This window comes from Empidonax traillii, unplaced genomic scaffold, assembly GCF_003031625.1.
Source record: "Empidonax traillii isolate 1590-97213 ecotype Southwest subspecies unplaced genomic scaffold, ASM303162v1 scaffold1015:size517714, whole genome shotgun sequence".
Lineage (NCBI taxonomy): Eukaryota > Metazoa > Chordata > Aves > Passeriformes > Tyrannidae > Empidonax > Empidonax traillii.
In genome coordinates this window covers 189,374-206,863 of record NW_020956208.1, presented here as the reverse complement: position 1 = coordinate 206,863, position 17,490 = coordinate 189,374, and the positions used below count along the sequence as shown (strand labels likewise).

At 65.6% G+C, this 17,490-nt stretch overlaps 2 protein-coding genes across 10 annotated transcripts in view; one reads left to right on the top strand and one right to left on the bottom strand.

The window, feature by feature from the left end:
- BAIAP2 (BAI1 associated protein 2) overlaps window positions 1–1,019 on the top strand; it is a 39,570-nt gene extending 38,551 nt beyond the window's left edge. For all 5 annotated transcript variants that reach the window (XM_027904146.1, XM_027904144.1, XM_027904148.1 and 2 more), the window contains one exon: window positions 426–1,019. In XM_027904146.1, the coding sequence (XP_027759947.1) occupies window positions 426–495 (70 nt within the window). In that variant the 3' untranslated portion in view covers window positions 496–1,019. The remainder of the gene's footprint in view (window positions 1–425) is intronic.
- Window positions 1,020–1,023: 4 nt separating this feature from the next.
- The window catches only part of AATK (apoptosis associated tyrosine kinase), a 22,077-nt gene continuing 5,610 nt past the window's right edge, over window positions 1,024–17,490 (bottom strand). Inside the window, exons 2-15 of one of the 5 annotated variants that reach the window (XR_003573530.1) lie at window positions 13,345–13,478; window positions 12,198–12,339; window positions 11,317–11,396; window positions 11,084–11,202; window positions 10,439–10,526; window positions 10,179–10,312; window positions 9,398–9,482; window positions 8,600–8,739; window positions 8,337–8,486; window positions 5,165–8,255; window positions 4,876–5,044; window positions 4,492–4,728; window positions 4,138–4,348; window positions 1,024–2,042 (exon numbers count right to left, since the gene is read on the bottom strand). Coding sequence is in view for 4 of the 5 variants with exons in the window: in XM_027904133.1 (XP_027759934.1) it covers window positions 4,320–4,348; window positions 4,492–4,728; window positions 4,876–5,044; window positions 5,165–8,255; window positions 8,337–8,486; window positions 8,600–8,739; window positions 9,398–9,482; window positions 10,179–10,312; window positions 10,439–10,526; window positions 11,084–11,202; window positions 11,317–11,396; window positions 12,198–12,339; window positions 13,345–13,478 (4,598 nt within the window). In the remaining variant the exon portion in view is untranslated. Of the gene's footprint in view, window positions 2,043–2,808; window positions 4,349–4,491; window positions 4,729–4,875; window positions 5,045–5,164; window positions 8,256–8,336; window positions 8,487–8,599; window positions 8,740–9,397; window positions 9,483–10,178; window positions 10,313–10,438; window positions 10,527–11,083; window positions 11,203–11,316; window positions 11,397–11,516; window positions 11,704–12,197; window positions 12,340–13,344; window positions 13,479–15,862; window positions 15,890–17,490 lie in introns of those variants that run through there. The other 4 variants (XM_027904136.1, XM_027904133.1, XM_027904134.1 and 1 more) reach the window with 4 other exon arrangements.

The window sequence follows — 17,490 nt, the reverse complement described above, 5'->3', positions numbered from 1 at the left end:
CCTTGGCTGGGAGGTCAGGCCGTAACCTGGAGCTGTGCAGTGCAGAGCCAGGTGATCTCGTGGTGCTCCCATTTGTGGGAACTGTGTGAGTCCAGCCTGGGGGAGGCTGGAGCAGCTCCTCCAGCCCTGGTCCCCTGTGGCATCTTTTGCTTTAGGCTGATGAAGTGAGGTAGGAGAACATCCCACATGCAGCTGCCCTCGGCTCATGTCTGACACCTGCCAGGGCTTTAGCTGGGAGAGGAGCTGAGGAGTGGGGGCAGCTCAGCTGGGGGGGCTCCACAGGGCAGAGCCTTTCCAGTTTAAGCCCTTCCCAAAGCTGCTATCCTGGGGTCTCGCCAGTGCCCGCTCGCTGTGCCGGTGCCCCGTCCTCACCAGCCCCGCTGCCACTGTCCCCCTGTTAACTCTTCCTTCCTCTTCCTCCGCAGAAACCCCTTTGCCAACGTCCAGCTGAAGCCAACGGTGACGAACGACCGCTCGGCTCCGCTCATCAGCTGATCCGGGAGCGCTGGCGCCCGCGTGGCACTCGCCACCTCCTCATCCTCATCCTCCTCATCCTCGCCACTGCATGTCCGGCTTCCCAGGACTTCATTTTTAGGCGGAATTTATTTAATCCTGCTGCTTTGAAAGCCAAAGGCTCAAGCTAGTGCCCTAGTTCTCTCTTCTCTAGACCCAGCTTGTCCCCCTTGGTGGCAGAGGGTCACACCACTGTCGTGTCACCCGTGCTCTGCCTGCACTAAGGAGTGTGGTGGCAGCGTATCCGGAGCTGGAGCAGCATGTCCCGGGGCTGGGATGGTTCCCAGGCTGAGCACCAGTTTGCCATGGGTGGGAAAATGGGCTCAGCTGGAGAAGGGGCTCCGGGGGCTCACAGGTGGGGTGGGAACGGCAGAGGGGACACGATCCCCCTGCTCTCCCCTGCCCTGACAGGAGGACCCCTAGGAAAGGTGGGATAGCCCGGATACCCCGTGCGAGCCAAGGGAAGGCGGGAGCTGTAGGCAGCTCCCGGGCTCCCACCAGACCCAGCGTGCTGGCACTGCAGCCCCTGCTGGGACGGGGCCAGCTCTGCTCCCAGAGCTCCTGCAGTGCCAGGGCTCGGGATACTGTAGGGAATTACGGTACTGCTGTAAAATATAAGCTAGAAAAAAAACCACTTGTGGAGCGAGGGCAGTGTGGAAGCCTTGGGGTGCCTGGGGCGGTTGGGGGGCCCTGCCCCCATGCACAGGAGCTCCCTCCAGACCTCTTGCTTGGCTGTTTGCTCTTCCTCTGTTTCTAGGGCTGCATGAGAGAGAGAGATAGAGATAAATATATATAAATATATATATACACACACACTTGCTAAGCTTATTGCTGGGAGTGCCCACGAGTGAGGTGGCTCCCGGGCCCTTCTGCAGTTCCGGGGAGCCAGCACAGGAGTCTTGTCCTTGCTCCAAAAGCAGGGAGAAGGGGGTTTCCAGGCAGGAATTGTGCCTCCCGTGGGTGAGCAGTTGATGCCGAACAGAGTTTTTGCTTTTTCCGTTGTATTTCTCATTTTGCACTTCCCAATCACTAGTGCAGCACGTCCTGGTCACCACAGTCTGGGCAGCGGGCGCTCGGCCGGGCACGGAGCGGTGCCAGCGCGGGGCTGGGTCCCAGCGGGATGTGGTGGCTCATCTCTCCCACGTCCCCTCCGACGGGGTTTCCAGCTCTGCTGCAGGAAAACAGTTTCTCTCCAGGCTCCAGCTGTACACGAGGGTTCCCTGCTCCATGATGTGCCTCGTCTCCCTCTCCTGTGCCTCCTCTTCTCCCAGGGCTGGAGCAGATGGGTGGGGACCACACGGGGCAGGGGTGAGGGGAAGGGCTCCACACGGTGCAGTGGGTGGGAGAGGGCTGGTGGTCACAGCCCGGGGTGGGGACAGGTCTGGGGTCCCCTCGGCCACAGCGTTGTCCTCTTCCACCCCTGTGCCAGGGGCTGCCCCCCCGGGACCCCTGAGCAGCCACCCCGGCTCCAACCAGCCCCCGGGGGCTTCGCCGCACCTCCTGGCTCGGTGGCACCTGCAAGACGTAACCTGAAATAATTTTTTATGAGAAAAAGTAATTTATGAGCAATGAAATCCCTCCCACCCCTCCCTCCTGCAGCGTTTTCCCTGGCCAGAGGCGGGGCCTGGCCCCAGGTCCATCCCGAGCTGGCTCCATCCTGCGTGCCGGGCAATGATCGGGGCAGGAAACAGCTTAAGATATTTTAAAAACTTTATTATTGGGCCGATGAGATTTGACACACATGCTGGGAGCTGTATGGAAATCAGCACTGATAAAAAATACAGCAATTATGACCCGTATTGAGAAAATAGACCATGTAAGAAGAGCCTTTCTATTAAAAAAGTTACCCAAGCCACAGCTCTGTCCTCATCCACCCTCCGGAGCCGGGACCTGCGGCGCCATAGACCAAACCCAGGGTGGGGTGGGGGGCTGGACCAGCACCCCTGGGTGCAAGGGGGTTGGGGGGTGAGCACCCATGGTGCTGGTGGTGTGCAGAGAAGGGGAGGCAGGGGGGGCAGCAGGGTGGCTGCTGCGGGAAGGGAATCCCAGGAGCATCCCACTCCTGCATGGGCAGCACCCATGGGTGCAGCACCCCGGGCCAGTGCAGGGGGTGACCCCCCAGCTGCAAAGGGTAAGGGAAGAGCTTGAGAGAATTGCGGGGGGAGGAGTTACAGGCCATGTAGGGACTTAAATAAAACACTTAAATAAGGCATTAATTGCTCAGTGGTGGGGAGGAACCAGCAATGGGGGGTACAGCCACCCTGGGGCTGAAGTTGGGGTCCCCTGGGACCCGTCACCCCCACAACAGCCTTCTGAGCACTGAGGGGGCTCCAGTTGGGATACAGCTCCAGGGTGGGCTGAAACATGCTGGATGGGTGGGAAGAGGGTGGGCAAGCATGGGAACACCTGGCTGGAACCTGAGTGGCATCACAGTGCCAGGTTGGGGATGGGCTCATCCCACAGGGTCCTGGTGCCAGAGATGTGTCCAGCCCAGGATGGATGGATCATCCCATGGCATGGAGCAAAACTCCTGGCACCAGCCCCATCCCACGTGGGTGCACGTCTGTGCACGAGGACATCTGTGTGCCCCACACGGGGTACCAGGAGCCAGGACATGGGGCGGGGGGCGCTCAGAGGGGACATTTCTCACCTCAGGGTTTGGTCTATAGACCCCAAAAGGAACCAGCCCTGATTTCAAGGTTTCGTTCAGCTCCGCTTACTTCTATTTCCTTCCGGAAGCTGCAATTGCACAATTATCCTAAGCCTCGAATGAATTAAAAAAAAAAAATAACAAAGAAACCAAATTTAAAAAAAAAAAAAAAATGTAACAAAGAACCACGAGCACCCCCTGCCCCCCTCCCCCCGACTCGATACGTCTCTTTGGCAGCAATAACTTAAAATTGCGTCAATGTGGGGTCAATCAACAGCGAGTTTTGGTTCTGGGGTGGGTTTGGGGTGGGTTTTTTTAATCCTTTTGTTTAAATACAAAAATAGTCAGGTTGGCAGGTCCTGGTGGGGGGATGTTCCCCCCTAACCAGCCCTCCACGTGTCGTTCCCTGCCACAGTGGGCAACGGTTCCACCAGCCCTCAGGATCCCCCCGCTGGGACTGCTCCCCGAAAGCCAAGGGAGGGGAGCCCCCCCAAGCCCCAAAAACCATGGTGCCCACTCTGGAGAGACAGTGGCACCCCTGGCACAGGGAGTGACATCAAGAGTGGCAGCAGCCAGTGGCTCCTCACTCGGGAATGTTGTGGGGTGGCTGTGGGGCAGCCGTGGGGCAGCTGTAGGGTGGTTGTGGGGCAGCCGTGGGGCAGCTGTAGGGTGGCTGTGGGGCAGCCCTGGGGCAGCCAAACTGCCACAAGGTGCAAGACCAAGCGCACGGCATGGGGAGGGGACAGCACAGGAGGTGTGGGGACAAACACCGCCTCGGGGAGCACGCGTGGGCAAGAAGCCAAGGGGGGGGACTTCACTGGGGGGGGACACTCCGCAAATGTTAGCAAGGTCAGGGCACTACCCTTTAAACGCTATAATTTATATATATATATGTATATATATATATAAGTGTGTATTTCGCACGCACGCACACAGCCACCGCACACACACGCACGGCCGTCACCGTCACCCACCGCCTGGCCCCGCGGGGGGCACGGCCCCACTCCCACTCGCAGCAGCAAACGAGTTCCTTCCGAGAAAATCTGCCTAAAAAATCCAGAGCAGGGCCCGGGAGCCCACGGGCAGTCCCCGTGCCTGGCCCCGCCGTCCTGCGCCTCCCCGGTGCCGGGGCGATGCCGGCCGCGTCCCCGCGGGCTCACTCCCGGTCACCGTCCTCGCTGCTGCCTGCAACGAGCAGAGAGGGGCCGTGAGAGGGTCCCGCCCTCCGCGGGGTGACCGTCCCGCAGGGCACAAGGCCAGGGTGTCCCGTGGCTCACAGTGCCATCGGCAGGGATAGGGGTCCTGGTCACCCACAGGGGAGGACTCACCTCCTATGGAGTCCATGTCCGAGTCGGAGACGTGGGTGATGGAGAACCGGGACACTGGGGCGGGCGAGACCGTGAACCGGGAGAACTGGATGGGCAGCACCTGTTTCTGTGCCGGCACCAGGGCAGGCAGGGCGGGCACGGCCGCGGGGGTCTCTGCCGGCGTCCCCGGCAGCGAGGACACCAGGGACGGCTTCACCGGCATCAGCGGGAAGTCATCGTCCCACTCAAAGCCGCCGCCTGCGATAGGAAGGGAGGGAGTTAAGCCCATCACGGGGTCCCACCACAACTGCTACCCACCACCCCATAACTGCTCCCCCATCATCCCATAATTGCTGCCCCCCATCACCCCCTAAGCACCAGCCCCACAACCCCCTGGTCTCTTACTCTCTTCCGAGGCGTTGCCATCTGAGGAGTCGTCCGAGGCTCCGAGCCTGTCTGTGGGGCTGGGGGGGCTGCCACTCGCAGGGGGCTGCCCCAAAGGCAGAGGGGGCTGCCCCGAAGGCAGGGGGGACTCTGGGAAACCCTGCTCAGCCAGCTCCCGCGTGGGGCTTTCCTGAGGATGGAGAAATAGCAAGAAGGAACCTCAGTGGGGGCACAGCTGGGGATGGCTCCCACCACCAAAATGCTGTGGGACCGTGACCAGCGCCTGGCACTGCCCCCACAGGGCACCCACCTGGTCGAAGAGGTAGATGGTCACGTCATCGTAGAAGGAGACGGCCTTCTTCTTGCGCTCCAGGTCCTCGCAGAAGGACTCGGAGAGCAGACTGGGCATCTTGAGGAGGCTGCGCAAGTTCCGGCCACTCTGGCTCTCGGCCACCACGATGGGCACGGCCGCCGGCTCCTCCTCGCTCTCCTCGCTCTGCTCCTGGATGTTGTAGCAGCGCAGCTCCTCATCCGACTCGTCGCTGTCCTCCGTGTCCTCATCCTCCTCCTCCGGCTCCTCGCGGCGCTCAGGGGCCGACGGGAGCGGGGAGAGGCCCGGAGCTGGCTCAGCCCTGGGCAGCAGCGTGCTGGGACCCCCCGGCGCATCACCCACCCCGGTCACCTCTGGGGGCAGCCGCAGATCCCCAGGCCCCAGCACGGGGGGCACAGTCTGTTTATCCCCTGCCACAGCTCCTCCAAGTCCAGGGGCACCGTCAGGCACCTGGGCCCCTCCTGTGGCCAGTGGCTCCCCAGGGCTCGCAGGCACCGGGGTCAAGAGGAAAGTCTTGGGGGTGACAGAGCCTGGGGGACAGATGTCTGTGTCGGGGCGCGGGGGGCTGCCCGGCACCAGCCCCGTGCCAGCGGGGCACTGCTCGGTGCCAGGTGCCTGCTCCGTGGGGCCGGCCGGTGTGCTCCTGTCCTCAGCCCCCTCCCAGTCCCCCTCCAGAGCCCGCGCCACTGGCACAGGCACTGCCACCGCCACACCAGGAGCTGCTGGGGGGCTGCCGGGTGCTCCCGGCGGGTGCAGCGGGTCCTCCCCTCGCCCCACATCCTGCTCAGGGGAGCGGGGACCCTCCTCTGCCTCTGGGGTGTGGGATCCATCACTGTCCCCCTCGTCCTTGGGGCCGCGCTCAGCCTCGGCGTCACAGTCGGAGAAGTAGGCAGAGTCACGGTAGGGGCTCTTCTCTGCCAGGCTGTGCAGCTCAGCCCCCAGGCCGCTGGGCAGCCGCGTTTCGGGGGCTGGACCCTCGCCCTCACCCCCTGGCAGCCCCGGGGGCGGCTTTGCCATCTGGCTGAAGGCCTCTGGCTCTCGGGGCTCGTGGGGCTCCTTGAGGACAAACTCAGGGGACTCGTTGTTCTCGGTGTCGTAGCCGCTGTCCAGGGCACGGGCTTGGCCAGAGGGCACAAAGGCACCGGGGCTGAGCACCTCGCAGGAACTGGCCGTGGAGGGGATGTCCAGTGACTCCAGCGAGTCCGGGGTCCCCACCTGCTTCTGCAGGGACCTGAGTGCTGGGGCTGCCTCCGTCCGCTCCGTGTAGTCCGCAGAGAAGTCGGTGAAGACGCCGGAGGTCAGCTCTGCCGTGTCCTCATCGCTGCCTTCGTCCACGCTGGGGAAGCTGCCGCTGGAGAAGGTCTTGTCCGGTGTCCGGTCGGCGTCGCTGGTGGCACAGGCGCCACTCTCAGCCACGGCCTCCGTGGGCATCGGTGTGGAAGCCTCGGCGGGCTCTGCCGTGGGCTGGACGCTGTCTGTGCCAGGCTCAACGGGCAGGCCGGGGTTTGGGGCGGTGGTGCCAGCCATGGGGGTGGCCTCCCCCGGCCCCCCAGCGGCGTGGGGCAGTGGGCTGCAGGCAGGGCTGCCCCCTGCCACGCTCTCATCCGGGTGGGCATCTCGAGGGGCCCCTGGCGCAGGTGTCGGGGCCGCGGCGGGGCCCCACGGCGTGGCGGGGCTGCCCGCCAGCGTGACTGCCTGTGCGCGGCCGCAGGGTGATGAGTCACGGCCGTGCCAGGCCTGGAGCCGCGGGGAGGGCGAGCGGCACGGGGAGGAGGAGCCGCCGGCCATGGCGGGGGGCTGATCCTGCCGCGGGCAGCGGAAGTCGTGTCCCGGCGGGGACCCCCCGAGCTGGGGCTGGCCGCGTGGCACCGTGCCCAGCGGCTTGGCCATGAGCCCGCGGAAGGTGATCATGCGGCGATAGCACCAGCTGTCGCCGGCCGGGGGCTCACGGGGGCTGCCGCTGCCGATGTTGTTGTTGGAGGAGCTGTTGGAGACCCAGGGGTGGCGCTGAGGCGGGGGGCTGGCACCTGGCGGGTGGGGGGCACTCGGGGGGTTGTCCTCGCCCAGATCCAGCGCCACACAGTCCGGCGGGGCCGCGCTCTGCCCCGGTGTCCCCCCGTACCTCCGGGGGCTGTAGGTGCAGTTCCCTGACGGCGAGACGCCCAGCGGGTCAGTGAACATGCTGGGCTGGAAGCTGGGGATGGGCCAGTCCTGGCTGGCTGGCTGGGGGGGCTCCTCCTCCAGCAGGTACCCCTCGGCCCCGTGGCTGGGGGACGGCTCGTAGCCCCGCGGCTCCTGCCCAGGGCAGGGGTAGGGGTAGTACTCGGCGCACTCCCAGGAGGGCTCTCCCGCCGGCGCGTGGCCCAGGAGTGGCTCCATGCTCAGGGACACGGTGGGGCTGCCATCAGAGTCGTAGGCTCCACTGCTCCGGCCGCCCTGGGCTCTCCAGCAGGACGGGGGGCGCAGGGGCCCCCGCTCGCCCGCCGGGCTGTAGGTGCACATGGCGTAGTCCAGCTCGGCGCTGCCCTCCCCGGGGCCCTCGATGCGGATGTAGTACTCGCTGCCCAGAGAGGGGCTGTGGGCACCCAGGATGGGCACCACGCCAGGCACCGGCACCCCAGGGCAGGCCCCGGCCTTGCACTCGTAGCAGGAGGGGGAGACCCCCAGGCTGAGCCCCGCCGTCGTGGCAGGGTAGTAGAGGTCGTGGTAGCGGGCAGCGCTGGTGGGGCTCAGGGACCCCAGCGGGGCCTGGAAGTGCTCGGTCTTGGTGTGCTCCCACTTGTACTCGAAGTTGAGGCCGTGGCTGGTCTCCATGACGGTGAGGATGTCGTCCCCGTCCGAGGGGAAGCCGTCGGCCGAGAACTGCTCCAGCAGTGGGAAGGAGGAGAGCTCGGGGCCGTGGTGGCTGCCGCCGGCGCTGCCGTTGGGCTTCATGGAGTTCCAGCGCTTCTCGAAGTCCTCCTCGGCCTCCGTGGCCCCCTTGGCACACAGGTAGGACAGCAGCAGGTGCACCTCCTCCGCTGTCGGGCGCTGCTCAGGCTGCAGCCAGCAGAACTGCATCACCTCGTACCTGTGGTGAGGGGCCGGGGTCAGCCTGGCCCCCCGCCCACCACGGGGTGGGGCAGGGCAGGGGGCAGGACGGGCTCCTCACCAGCGCTCCGACAGCGAGAGCTTCAGCTGCGGCTTGGGCAGCTTCAGCTGCTGCTCCTTGATGGCATAGGCCAGCACTTGTCGGTCCGAGTAGTGGTCGTAGGGTTGGCTGCCCAGCTCAAACAGCTCCCAGATGGTGACACCCAGCGACCTGCGGGCACGGTGGGATGCTGGGGGTGCAGGGAGACCCCCACCCCCCTACCAGCCAGCTACCCCAAAAACAATCCACCCCTGCAGCCCCCCCGCCCCCCCAGGCCCGCTCACCAGACGTTGCTGGCCTTGGTCTGGTCCACCACGAGCAGGTTGCCGTGCACCTCGTCGATGAGCTCGGGCGCGATCCAGCGCAGCGGCACCCACAGCTGGTCGGCCGTCACGAAGTAGTCGTCCTGCCAAGTGTGCAGGGTCAGTACGAGAAGAGAACGTCAATCCAGGGCGTCAGGGACCGGCCGTGCCGCGGCACCCGCCACCCCCTGCCCCCAGCCTGTCCCATGTCCCCAGTCCCCCCCCAGCTCTGCCCCCAGCCTGCCCTTTGCTCCTCCTGGCACCCACTGCCCCTCCTCCCCCCTCTCCCTGCTCCCCCTCTGAGCTCCTCCAGCCCCCGAGCCCAGCGATTCCAGCTCTGCCAGGAGCCATAGGCAGCCCAGAGAAGACAGACAGACATATGGACAGGGGGACAACCCCAAGCCGTGTTGGCAGCTGCCTGCAGGGACCTGTTCCTGGCAGAGGGGCACGTCCGGGCCAGCCCAGGCAGCGCTGGAGAGCCCAGGCTGCGTGGCACCCCTCTGGGCAGGGGGCCAGGGTGCTGGGGGAGGGAAAAAAAAACCCTTAATGCTCAGGGGGACAAACTGTGGGGAACTGAGAGTCCCTCACAGGGTGGTCTGCACCCCCCCTGCACTCCAGAAAACCCAGGGGGTGCCCCAGCACTGCTGGGGAGCAGGAATGTGTGCGGGTGTGGGGAGGGGAAGGCTCAGCATGGCATGTGCCAGAGTGGGTGTACATGTGGGTGCCCCAGGGGTCCCGGTGCGCAGCCCCCAGCCCCCTCCTCCCTCCAACCAGCCTTACTTTGTACTTGCAGTGCGAGAGCCCGTAGTCCCCGATCTTGACGGTGAGGTCGGCGGTGAGGAGGCAGTTCCGCAGGGCCAGGTCGCTGCCGAGCAAACCCGGAGCTGTCACCGCTGCCGGGGGGTCGGGGGACACCCACCACCACCGGGGGGTCGGGGGGCACCCACCAGGGACCCCTCGGGGGCAGCGGGACGGCCGAGCGGCGGCAGAGCCCCGTCCCCGCGTCCCTGTGCCCAGCGCCGGGCGTGCCGATAACGCGGCAGCCAGTGCACAGCAGGAATGCCTGCGCAGCCCCAGCTGCGCCGCTGTCCGTCCGTCCATCCGTCACGCGCCGAGCCAAGCAGAAAGCGGGTGTTCCCGGGCAACGTGAGCCCCAGCACAGGGCTGGGCTCCTGGGCAGCTGCTCCAGCCCCGGGGCGGGTCACGCAGACAGGGTACACGTGAGACCCCCGTTACGCCAGGGCCCCGCAAAGCTGCGCTGCCCACAGGGGAGTCCCCCTCCAGCACAGCTGGGGACCCCACATCCCCCCAACCACAGTTTGGGCACCCTCATGGGGACCCACCTGCAGAGCCGGGCTCAAGTGGGGACACTCCAGTGGCCCCCGATGGCAGCACGCCCCCTCCTCAACAAAATCACTGATGCTGGAGTCTCCGTCTGCAACTCACTCAGCACCAGGATATTGTTGGGCAGGAGGAGCAGTGGTGGGGCAGGAACGCTGGCATCCTGGGAACTGCCCCCATCCGGACCCCTAGTTTCCCCCTGCCCCCCAGGCCAGCCTACCTGTGGATGTAGTTGTTCCTGTGCAGGTGCAGGACGCCGCAGGCCACCTCGCACGCCATCCTCTGCAGGGTCAGCAGGTCCGGGGTCATGGCCTCAGCCCCCCGGCAGCTCCGCAGGTACCCCTTCAGGTCACCCTGCGGGCAGTGCCACTGTCACCTTCCGCGGGCTCGGCCACAGGGGCTGGGACGTGCCCGGCGCCCATGGGGGCACAGTGGGCAGTGGGATGGGGCACGGGGGGCACAGGGGTGACACGGACTCACCAGCGGGCAGAACTCCATCACCAGCAGGTAGGGGGTGACCTCGGCACACTGGGCCAGGCACTGCAGCAGGTTGGTGTGCTGGAGGGCTCTGTGCGGGCAGAGCAATGGGGGCACATGGGCACTGTGCCAGGGGGTTGGGGGCTGGTCCCAGCACCCCATTGCCCTGGCTGTGCTTGGGGGTGACAGTGGCAACCCCCCCGGAACCACTGCCCTGCGTGGGCTGGGGTGAGGGGACGGCAGGAGCCCCCCGGGAACCGTCACCCTTCCTGCACCGCGGTGGGCGCGGGGGCTGCCGGGAGTGCCGGAGCGGGTACCAGCATGTCCCAGCGCCCCAGGCTCACCACAAAGGGACGTTTGTTCAGCTGTGCCCAAGCAGGAGCAGCCCCGTGCCCCCCCTCAGCCCCCACTCTGCCCATGACCTCACTGCTGCCCCTCGCCATGGCCAGTGGCTCCGCACAGCCCAAGCCCTGCCCCAATGAGCCCCAGGCAGACGGGTTGGGAGGGAGCTGAGCTGCTGGAGAGCTCAGCTGGCACCTCCATGGGACAGCCACGGCTCTGCCTGGCAGCCAAAGGTGCCATAGAGGGGACCTGCCACCATCCCAGAGCATCCTCGCTCCCGGCACCGCGGAGTGACCCCAGAGGTACCTGTAGGGCTGCGCTTCCTCCAGGAACTGCATCTGGTCCTGCACGCTGGCACTCGCCTTCAGCTCCTTCACCACCACCTGGGTGCTGCTGATGCCCGAGTTCACTTCCCCCAGGAACACCTGGGGCAAGGGACAGGCTCGTCCCTCCATCCACACCCTGAACCCGCCTGGCACAGCCGGGGCCCCGCGTCCCACCGGGGTGGGGTGTCGGGGGGTCCCTGCCCCTGGGCTCACCTTGCCGAACCAGCCATGCCCGATCTCCTTCAGGTACAGGAGGCTCTGCCGCCCCAGGTCCGCCGACTTGAGGAGCTGCACTGTAACAGAGCACACCCAGCTGCCCGCGTGTCCCTCTGACCACGCATGCCCCCCTTCCCGGTGCCCCCCTGCCCCCTGCCATCCCCCACCAGTCCCGGCCAAGCCCTTGCCATCCCCACCGCGTCACCCGGTGCCAGGCCCTCTGCCACGCTGGGATGCTCCGGAGAATCCATGCCCTGGCACCCTGCATCCCAGGCATCTTCCTCTCCAGGCATCCTCCCATGGTGGTGAGACATGGGGTATCGGTGTCCCCAAAGTGGGTGGCAGCAGCGCTGGATCCCTGCCCTTTCTCCTCTGCAGGGCAGGCGGAGCTGAGCCCGGCGCAGCACTGGCATTTAGCCCCTTCCCAGCCCCCCCAGCGCAGTCCTGCCCCTCGGGTGCCCGTGCCAAGGGCAGGCAGCAATGGGACCATTGTTGGCCCTCGCTGGCCCCCCCCACCACGACCATTCTTTGGGTGGGGAATGACACAGAGAGGGAGGGGGCACAGCCAAGCACCCCCCACATTCCTCTCCCACTCATGGGCTTGTTTACACGGGACTGGGGCTTGCGGGTGCCACCATTTGGAGTGTCCGTGTCCCATCCCATCCTGCCAGGGTTGGGGACAAGAACAAGGGATCTTCGCACAGGGGAATCCTCGCAGCGCTCCCCAGGGACCTCGGCTGCCTGTCCCCTGCTCAGGGCTCTCTGAGCTGTCCCTCCTCAGCAGGGGAGACCCACCGTCCCCAGCTCACTCTACTGCTCTGTGATGCAGGACCCCCCCAGCCACAGCTCTCAGGGGTCCTGCCCCCTCCCCAGCTTACCTGAGCGCCCCGGCTGCTTGGCCATGGGCAGGGACACCTTGGTGAGGGGCAGCACGTAGACCTCGGGGCCATGCTGGGGGGCAGGCGAGCCCTGGGCCGACAGCTCCGTCACGTAGTCATCCCCCTCGGCGTTCTCAAACTCCTGCTCCAGGGGATTGGGGGGGGGGACACACCGAGCAGAGACAACTGACCCCAAGGGCTCCCCACTGCCAGCAGTGCCCCACACACCCCTCTGCCCCACACCCCCAGGCACGGGGACCCTCAAACCCCACCCTCCACTCAGACAACCCTGCCCCCTCCACGGGGATGGCACCCCGTCCCCACAACCCACCCCAGTACCTGGCGGTGCCACCCTGGCACACCCCGGCCCCCGAAGGCCGCCCGGGCGAGCAGGTAGGTGACGGTGAGCATCTCGCCCTGCCCAGTTCTGCCTCATGGCGCTGCTGACACCGCCGGCACCGCGCCGTGTGCCATGTGCCGCTGTGTGCCATGCGCCGTGTCCCGCCGGACACCGGCCCGGCCGCGCTCCTTTATAGCCAGCACGGGGGCCGTGGGGGTCACTGTCCCCCCGGCCCAGAGAGGTGTGGGACGTTACACAACACCCAGCGTGTCCCCCCCAGCCTGACCCCCTCCTGCTGCGGGCGCCTCAAGCCTCCACAAAAATCCCAGCAATTAGGGAAAAAGCGTTTTCTCGGCACATTCTGTGCCTGTGAGGTCAGGGTGCCTCCCACCCTCGGGGGCGTGAGGGTGGGACCGCCAGGGCCTTAACCGTGGCGTGGCCTGACCCTGCGCAGAGCCGGGAGCACAGATGGGTCAGGATACGACCCCCAGTGATCCTGAACCCCACAGCAACCACGCTCCGTGGAGCTGGGAGCCAGGATGGGTCAAGCTACGATCCCTCAGTGATGCTGAACCCCACATATCCATGCTCTGTGGAGCTGGGATCCTGGATGAGTCAGGATACGACCCCCAGGGATGCTGAGTTCCACAGCCCCTGGCAGGCAGTGAGGGTCTGAACCCCCTCTTTGAGCACTGCTCTCCTGAACCAGGACGCACCCAGCCCTGGTGCTGGGGCAGGGGATCCTGCACTGGGAACCTCTGAACACCTCCATCCCTTCCTGCAGAACCCGGGGACCCCCCAGCTCACCTTGAAGCCGATGTCCCCCTTCTTGCAGCACAGACAGGCCAACATGAGGAAGATGAAGGTGAAGAGCCCCGAGAAGGAAACAGCCACGACAGCCAGCGAGGAGGACCAGGAGAGCTCGCTAAGGGGGGTGCCGTCTGTGGGGACACGAGGGGGTCAGGGCAGGGGGCTGGGGGCACCAAGGGAGGGGTCAGGCTGTGCTTGGGTGGGGGTCATGGGATCTGGGGGTTCATCAAGGGGGTTTGGCCACAGCACAGTCACATCCCAAGGCTGGCCAGATGCTGCAGCTGTGGGAGCTGGAAAGACAGGAATTTGGTTCCACGAGCCCCACACCAGGCACAGGGACGGGATAGGGCTGCTCCGGCTGGGCATCGCATCCTCTGGCCAGCGGCTCACCCCAAATCCCAGCACCCACAACCCCACTCCAGCCGGTGCCGTGTCGCTCGGGGTGGCAGGGGGCACGGTGGCCACGGTGGCAGCGGTGGTGGCCATGTCCCAGCTGCCGTCCCCAGCAGGCCTCGCTGCCAGCTGCAGCTGCCACATTACTATTCCAGCCAGAGCCTGCCTGAACAACCGGCGCCGTTGTGGTGGGAGGCAGCCGGAAGGTTGCAATGCTGCCAGCAGAGCTGGTCATCGGGGACCCCCACAGCCCTGCAGCGCCCAGCACAGTGCCCTCCTGCGGGACAACAGGGCTGGGGCCTGGGGCAGGTGCCCCTGTGCTCAGCTGTGCCCCCCACACAGACCCCCACCGGCACTGCAGGCCCTCCCTGGGTCACCGAGCCTGTGCCAAGCCCCTGGGGAACACTCGTGGCACACACGTGGCTCCAGCACACGGACCACGGAACATCCCTGTCCCTGTGCTCTGACAACACTGTCCCATGCCAGGACCGCCACCAACTCCCATGTGCCCTTGAGACCAGCACTTGAAGGGCACCAGGGGGCTGGGGAAGGTCCTGCTGCCCCGGTGGGCACTGGCAGTGCCTGGCTGCTCCCTGGCACCGTACGGCACAGGCATGGGCACCCTGGCTCCCAGCTAGGCAGTGAGCGGGCACATGGCCCCACGGGCCTTGGCACGGCTCAGCCATGCCAAGGAGTGTGGAAGGAGCTCCAGAGCCATCTTCTGAGGCTCGGGATGCAAAGCCGAACCTGGGAGGAGCGGGGGGCGGCGTGCCCCCCCTTCCAGCTGGTTTCCATGGTGAACACACTTTGTACCGCCAACGTCACCATTTTCCCTGGATAGTGGGACAGCAAAAGAGAAAATGACTCACTGAAAAGAGCCTTTGAACGGCGACAAGGAGCAGAGCACAGGGACAGGAGCCTCTCTGAGAGGACCGTCAGCTGAGCCACCCCTCAGTTTGGGAACCAGAGCTTCCCAAATGAGCCAGCAGGCCAGTGAGACACGGTTTGTCCTGTCCCCGTTTCCTCACCTGAACAACCAGCTCTCTGGGAGCAGTGATCAGCCCAGACTGGGCACCACCACTGCCATGACCCAGTGCCACTATCCAGCCGCTCTCCATGTACCCACAGCACCAGCGCTGGGTGCGGTGATGGGAAATGCGGTGCCATCTCAGAGGCCAAGTTATCCCAAAACCAGGTCAGATGCACCTGCAGTGGCAGCTGCTGGAGCACCAGGGTGCAGGGGGCACCAGGACGTGGCAGGCACCAGGGTACAAGGAAGCACCAGGGCACAGGGCTGGCTGTGTGCAGCGTGAAGCAACCCAAGGCTCTCCAGAGAAGGCAGGGCCCCCACCACATCCTGCCTCACATCCTCAGGCCCTGCCTTCCACTTTCCCAGCAGGAACAGGGATGCACCAATGCCATGACCTCCCATGGCCTTGGCACTTGGCCTTGCCACAGAGGTCATGTTGAGAATGGCGAGCTCAGTGCATCCCCCAGAACTGCTGCATCACCCGCAGCCCCAGCGCCCAGGACCACCCAGCACCCAGTGACCCCCAGCAGCGGGGTCGGCGTGCCAAGCCAGGGATCACCCACCTCACCTGGCCAGCCCAGCAGGTGAGGACAGGTGGGGGGCTGGTGGCAGCAGTGAGACCACAGCTCCAGCCCCAGGAGCACCTGTCCCAGCCTCACAGCCAGCCCTGGGAAACGGGAGCAGAACACTGGCAGAGGGAGAGGGGGGTGCTGGATGCAGGGGGATGCACTGGGATGCAATGGAGTGAAGTGGTGTATAGTGGGGTGCAACGGGGCGCAGTGGGACGTACCAGGATGAAATGGGGGGCGGTGGAATGCAGTGGGGTGTAGTGGGGTGCAGAGAGGTGCAGTGGGGTGTAGTGGAATGCTGTGGGGTGCAGAGGGATGTAGTGGAATGAAGTGTGGTGCAGTGGGGATGCAATGGGATGCAGTGGGGTGCAGTGGGGTGCAGTGGGGATGCAATGGGATGCAGTGAGAGACAATGAGACACAGGCTGCCCTCCCACCCCACAGATGCCGCCCCGCAGCTGGCACAGCCCAGCCCACATTGCTGCCCCCCCCCACCCCCCCCCCCAGCCTGTTGCATCGCCCACCCAGCGCAGGTCGCAGCCCCCACCGCCGGGTCCGGGCAGGGATGGGGAGAGGCCGGAGGGTCCCGGCGGGGTCCCGGCCCCGGTCCCGCCGGCGCTGCCCGGAGCAGGGCCGTGCCCGTGTGCTGACTCACGTTCCCGGGCCGGCTGCGGCCGCCCGGCCGTGCCCCGCTGGCTCCGGCGGCCGGCGGGGCGATGCTGCGGCCGCTCGGCTCCCCCGGCGGGCGCGGGCGGCGATCGCGGCTGACGTGTGCGGAAGGGCCGAGCCGGGGCTCCCGCAGCGCTCCCGGCCCCGCCGCGGCCCCTGCACACCCCGCGGGCACCGGCACGGCACGGAAAGCTGCGGGCACGGGGCACAGGACACCGAGACGCCCCCCCGCCCCGCTCCCGCATGGCCCCCCTCGATGCATCATTTTCCCCGCTGGTGATTCCCAGCTGCCCTGGGGCACAGGGGGGCTGCCCTGGTGGGGTGCGGGCTCGTAGGGTCACCCAGCAGCTGACGGATGCTCTGGTACCTTGGGAGCATGGTCCGCACAACCCCCACCCCCGCCGTCCCCTCGTCCACCGTGGATCCCAGCCTGGGGCAGCACCGCCCACCTAGAAGAGGCTGGATTTGGGCAGGGAGAAGAGTAGGATTTAGGCAGGGAGCGACACAAGACTAGGGCAGGATTGGGGCAGGGAGCAGGGCAGGATTGGGGCAGGATTCGGATGGGATTTGGGCAGGATCAAACACTCATGCCCCTTAGCCCCCTCCAGCCACAGGCTCCTCACTCCCTGGTGCAGGCACAGCCCTGGCATCACGTTAATCCCCGTGTCCATGGGCAGCTTCCAGGGAAGCAATTTCACAGCCCGCAGGACGCGCGCTCTGCTCACCCACACGCATCCAGGCGGCCCCGAACCATCCGCTGCCATTTGGCGTGCGAGCACACGGCTGTGCCAGCACACGGCTGTGCCAGCACACGGCTGTGCCCCCCGCGTGCAGCTCCCGGGAAACTGAGGCACCGGCACGGCCCCCCTGGGCTGCACCCCTGAGCTCCCATCCCCCTGCCACGGGAGCAGCCCACGGAGCAGGGCTGGGGCTGGGGCTACCCACTGGTGCCACGGGATCCGGGCATCCTTCCCAGGGGTGCCCAGAGCATCCTCCACCCGGATACTATTGGATTCAGGCACCCCCTCACCAAAAGGGGGTTCAGAGAGCAGCACCCTTTATCCCCATCCCCAGAGACCTTCTCCCACCACTGGAGCAGCCGCTCCAGTGATTAACAGATCAGTTAATTGTGAACGCCAGGCACGCCTCACTAATCCCTTCTCCTTCTCTATCTTCTAATGTGGCTTATTTAACCAAAAGGATTGATTCAGCCCCTTATTTCTGGTTTTACCATCTTGGGCTGAAACAGCAGCAAAAAAACATGAATAGATGGAAAATAAGCTAAAATCATCCATCATTTTCTGAGGCAATGAAATAAAAACAAGGACTGTGCAAGGGAAAGGCCAAGCCCCAGCGTTGCTGCGCACACACCACGCGTGTCAGCCTGATTAGGGACAAAAAATCAAGTTCCTCCATCAAAGCAAGCCCTGATGCAGAGCCAGGAACCGCCAACTCCCTCCATTTCCAGGGAAAATAATAATAT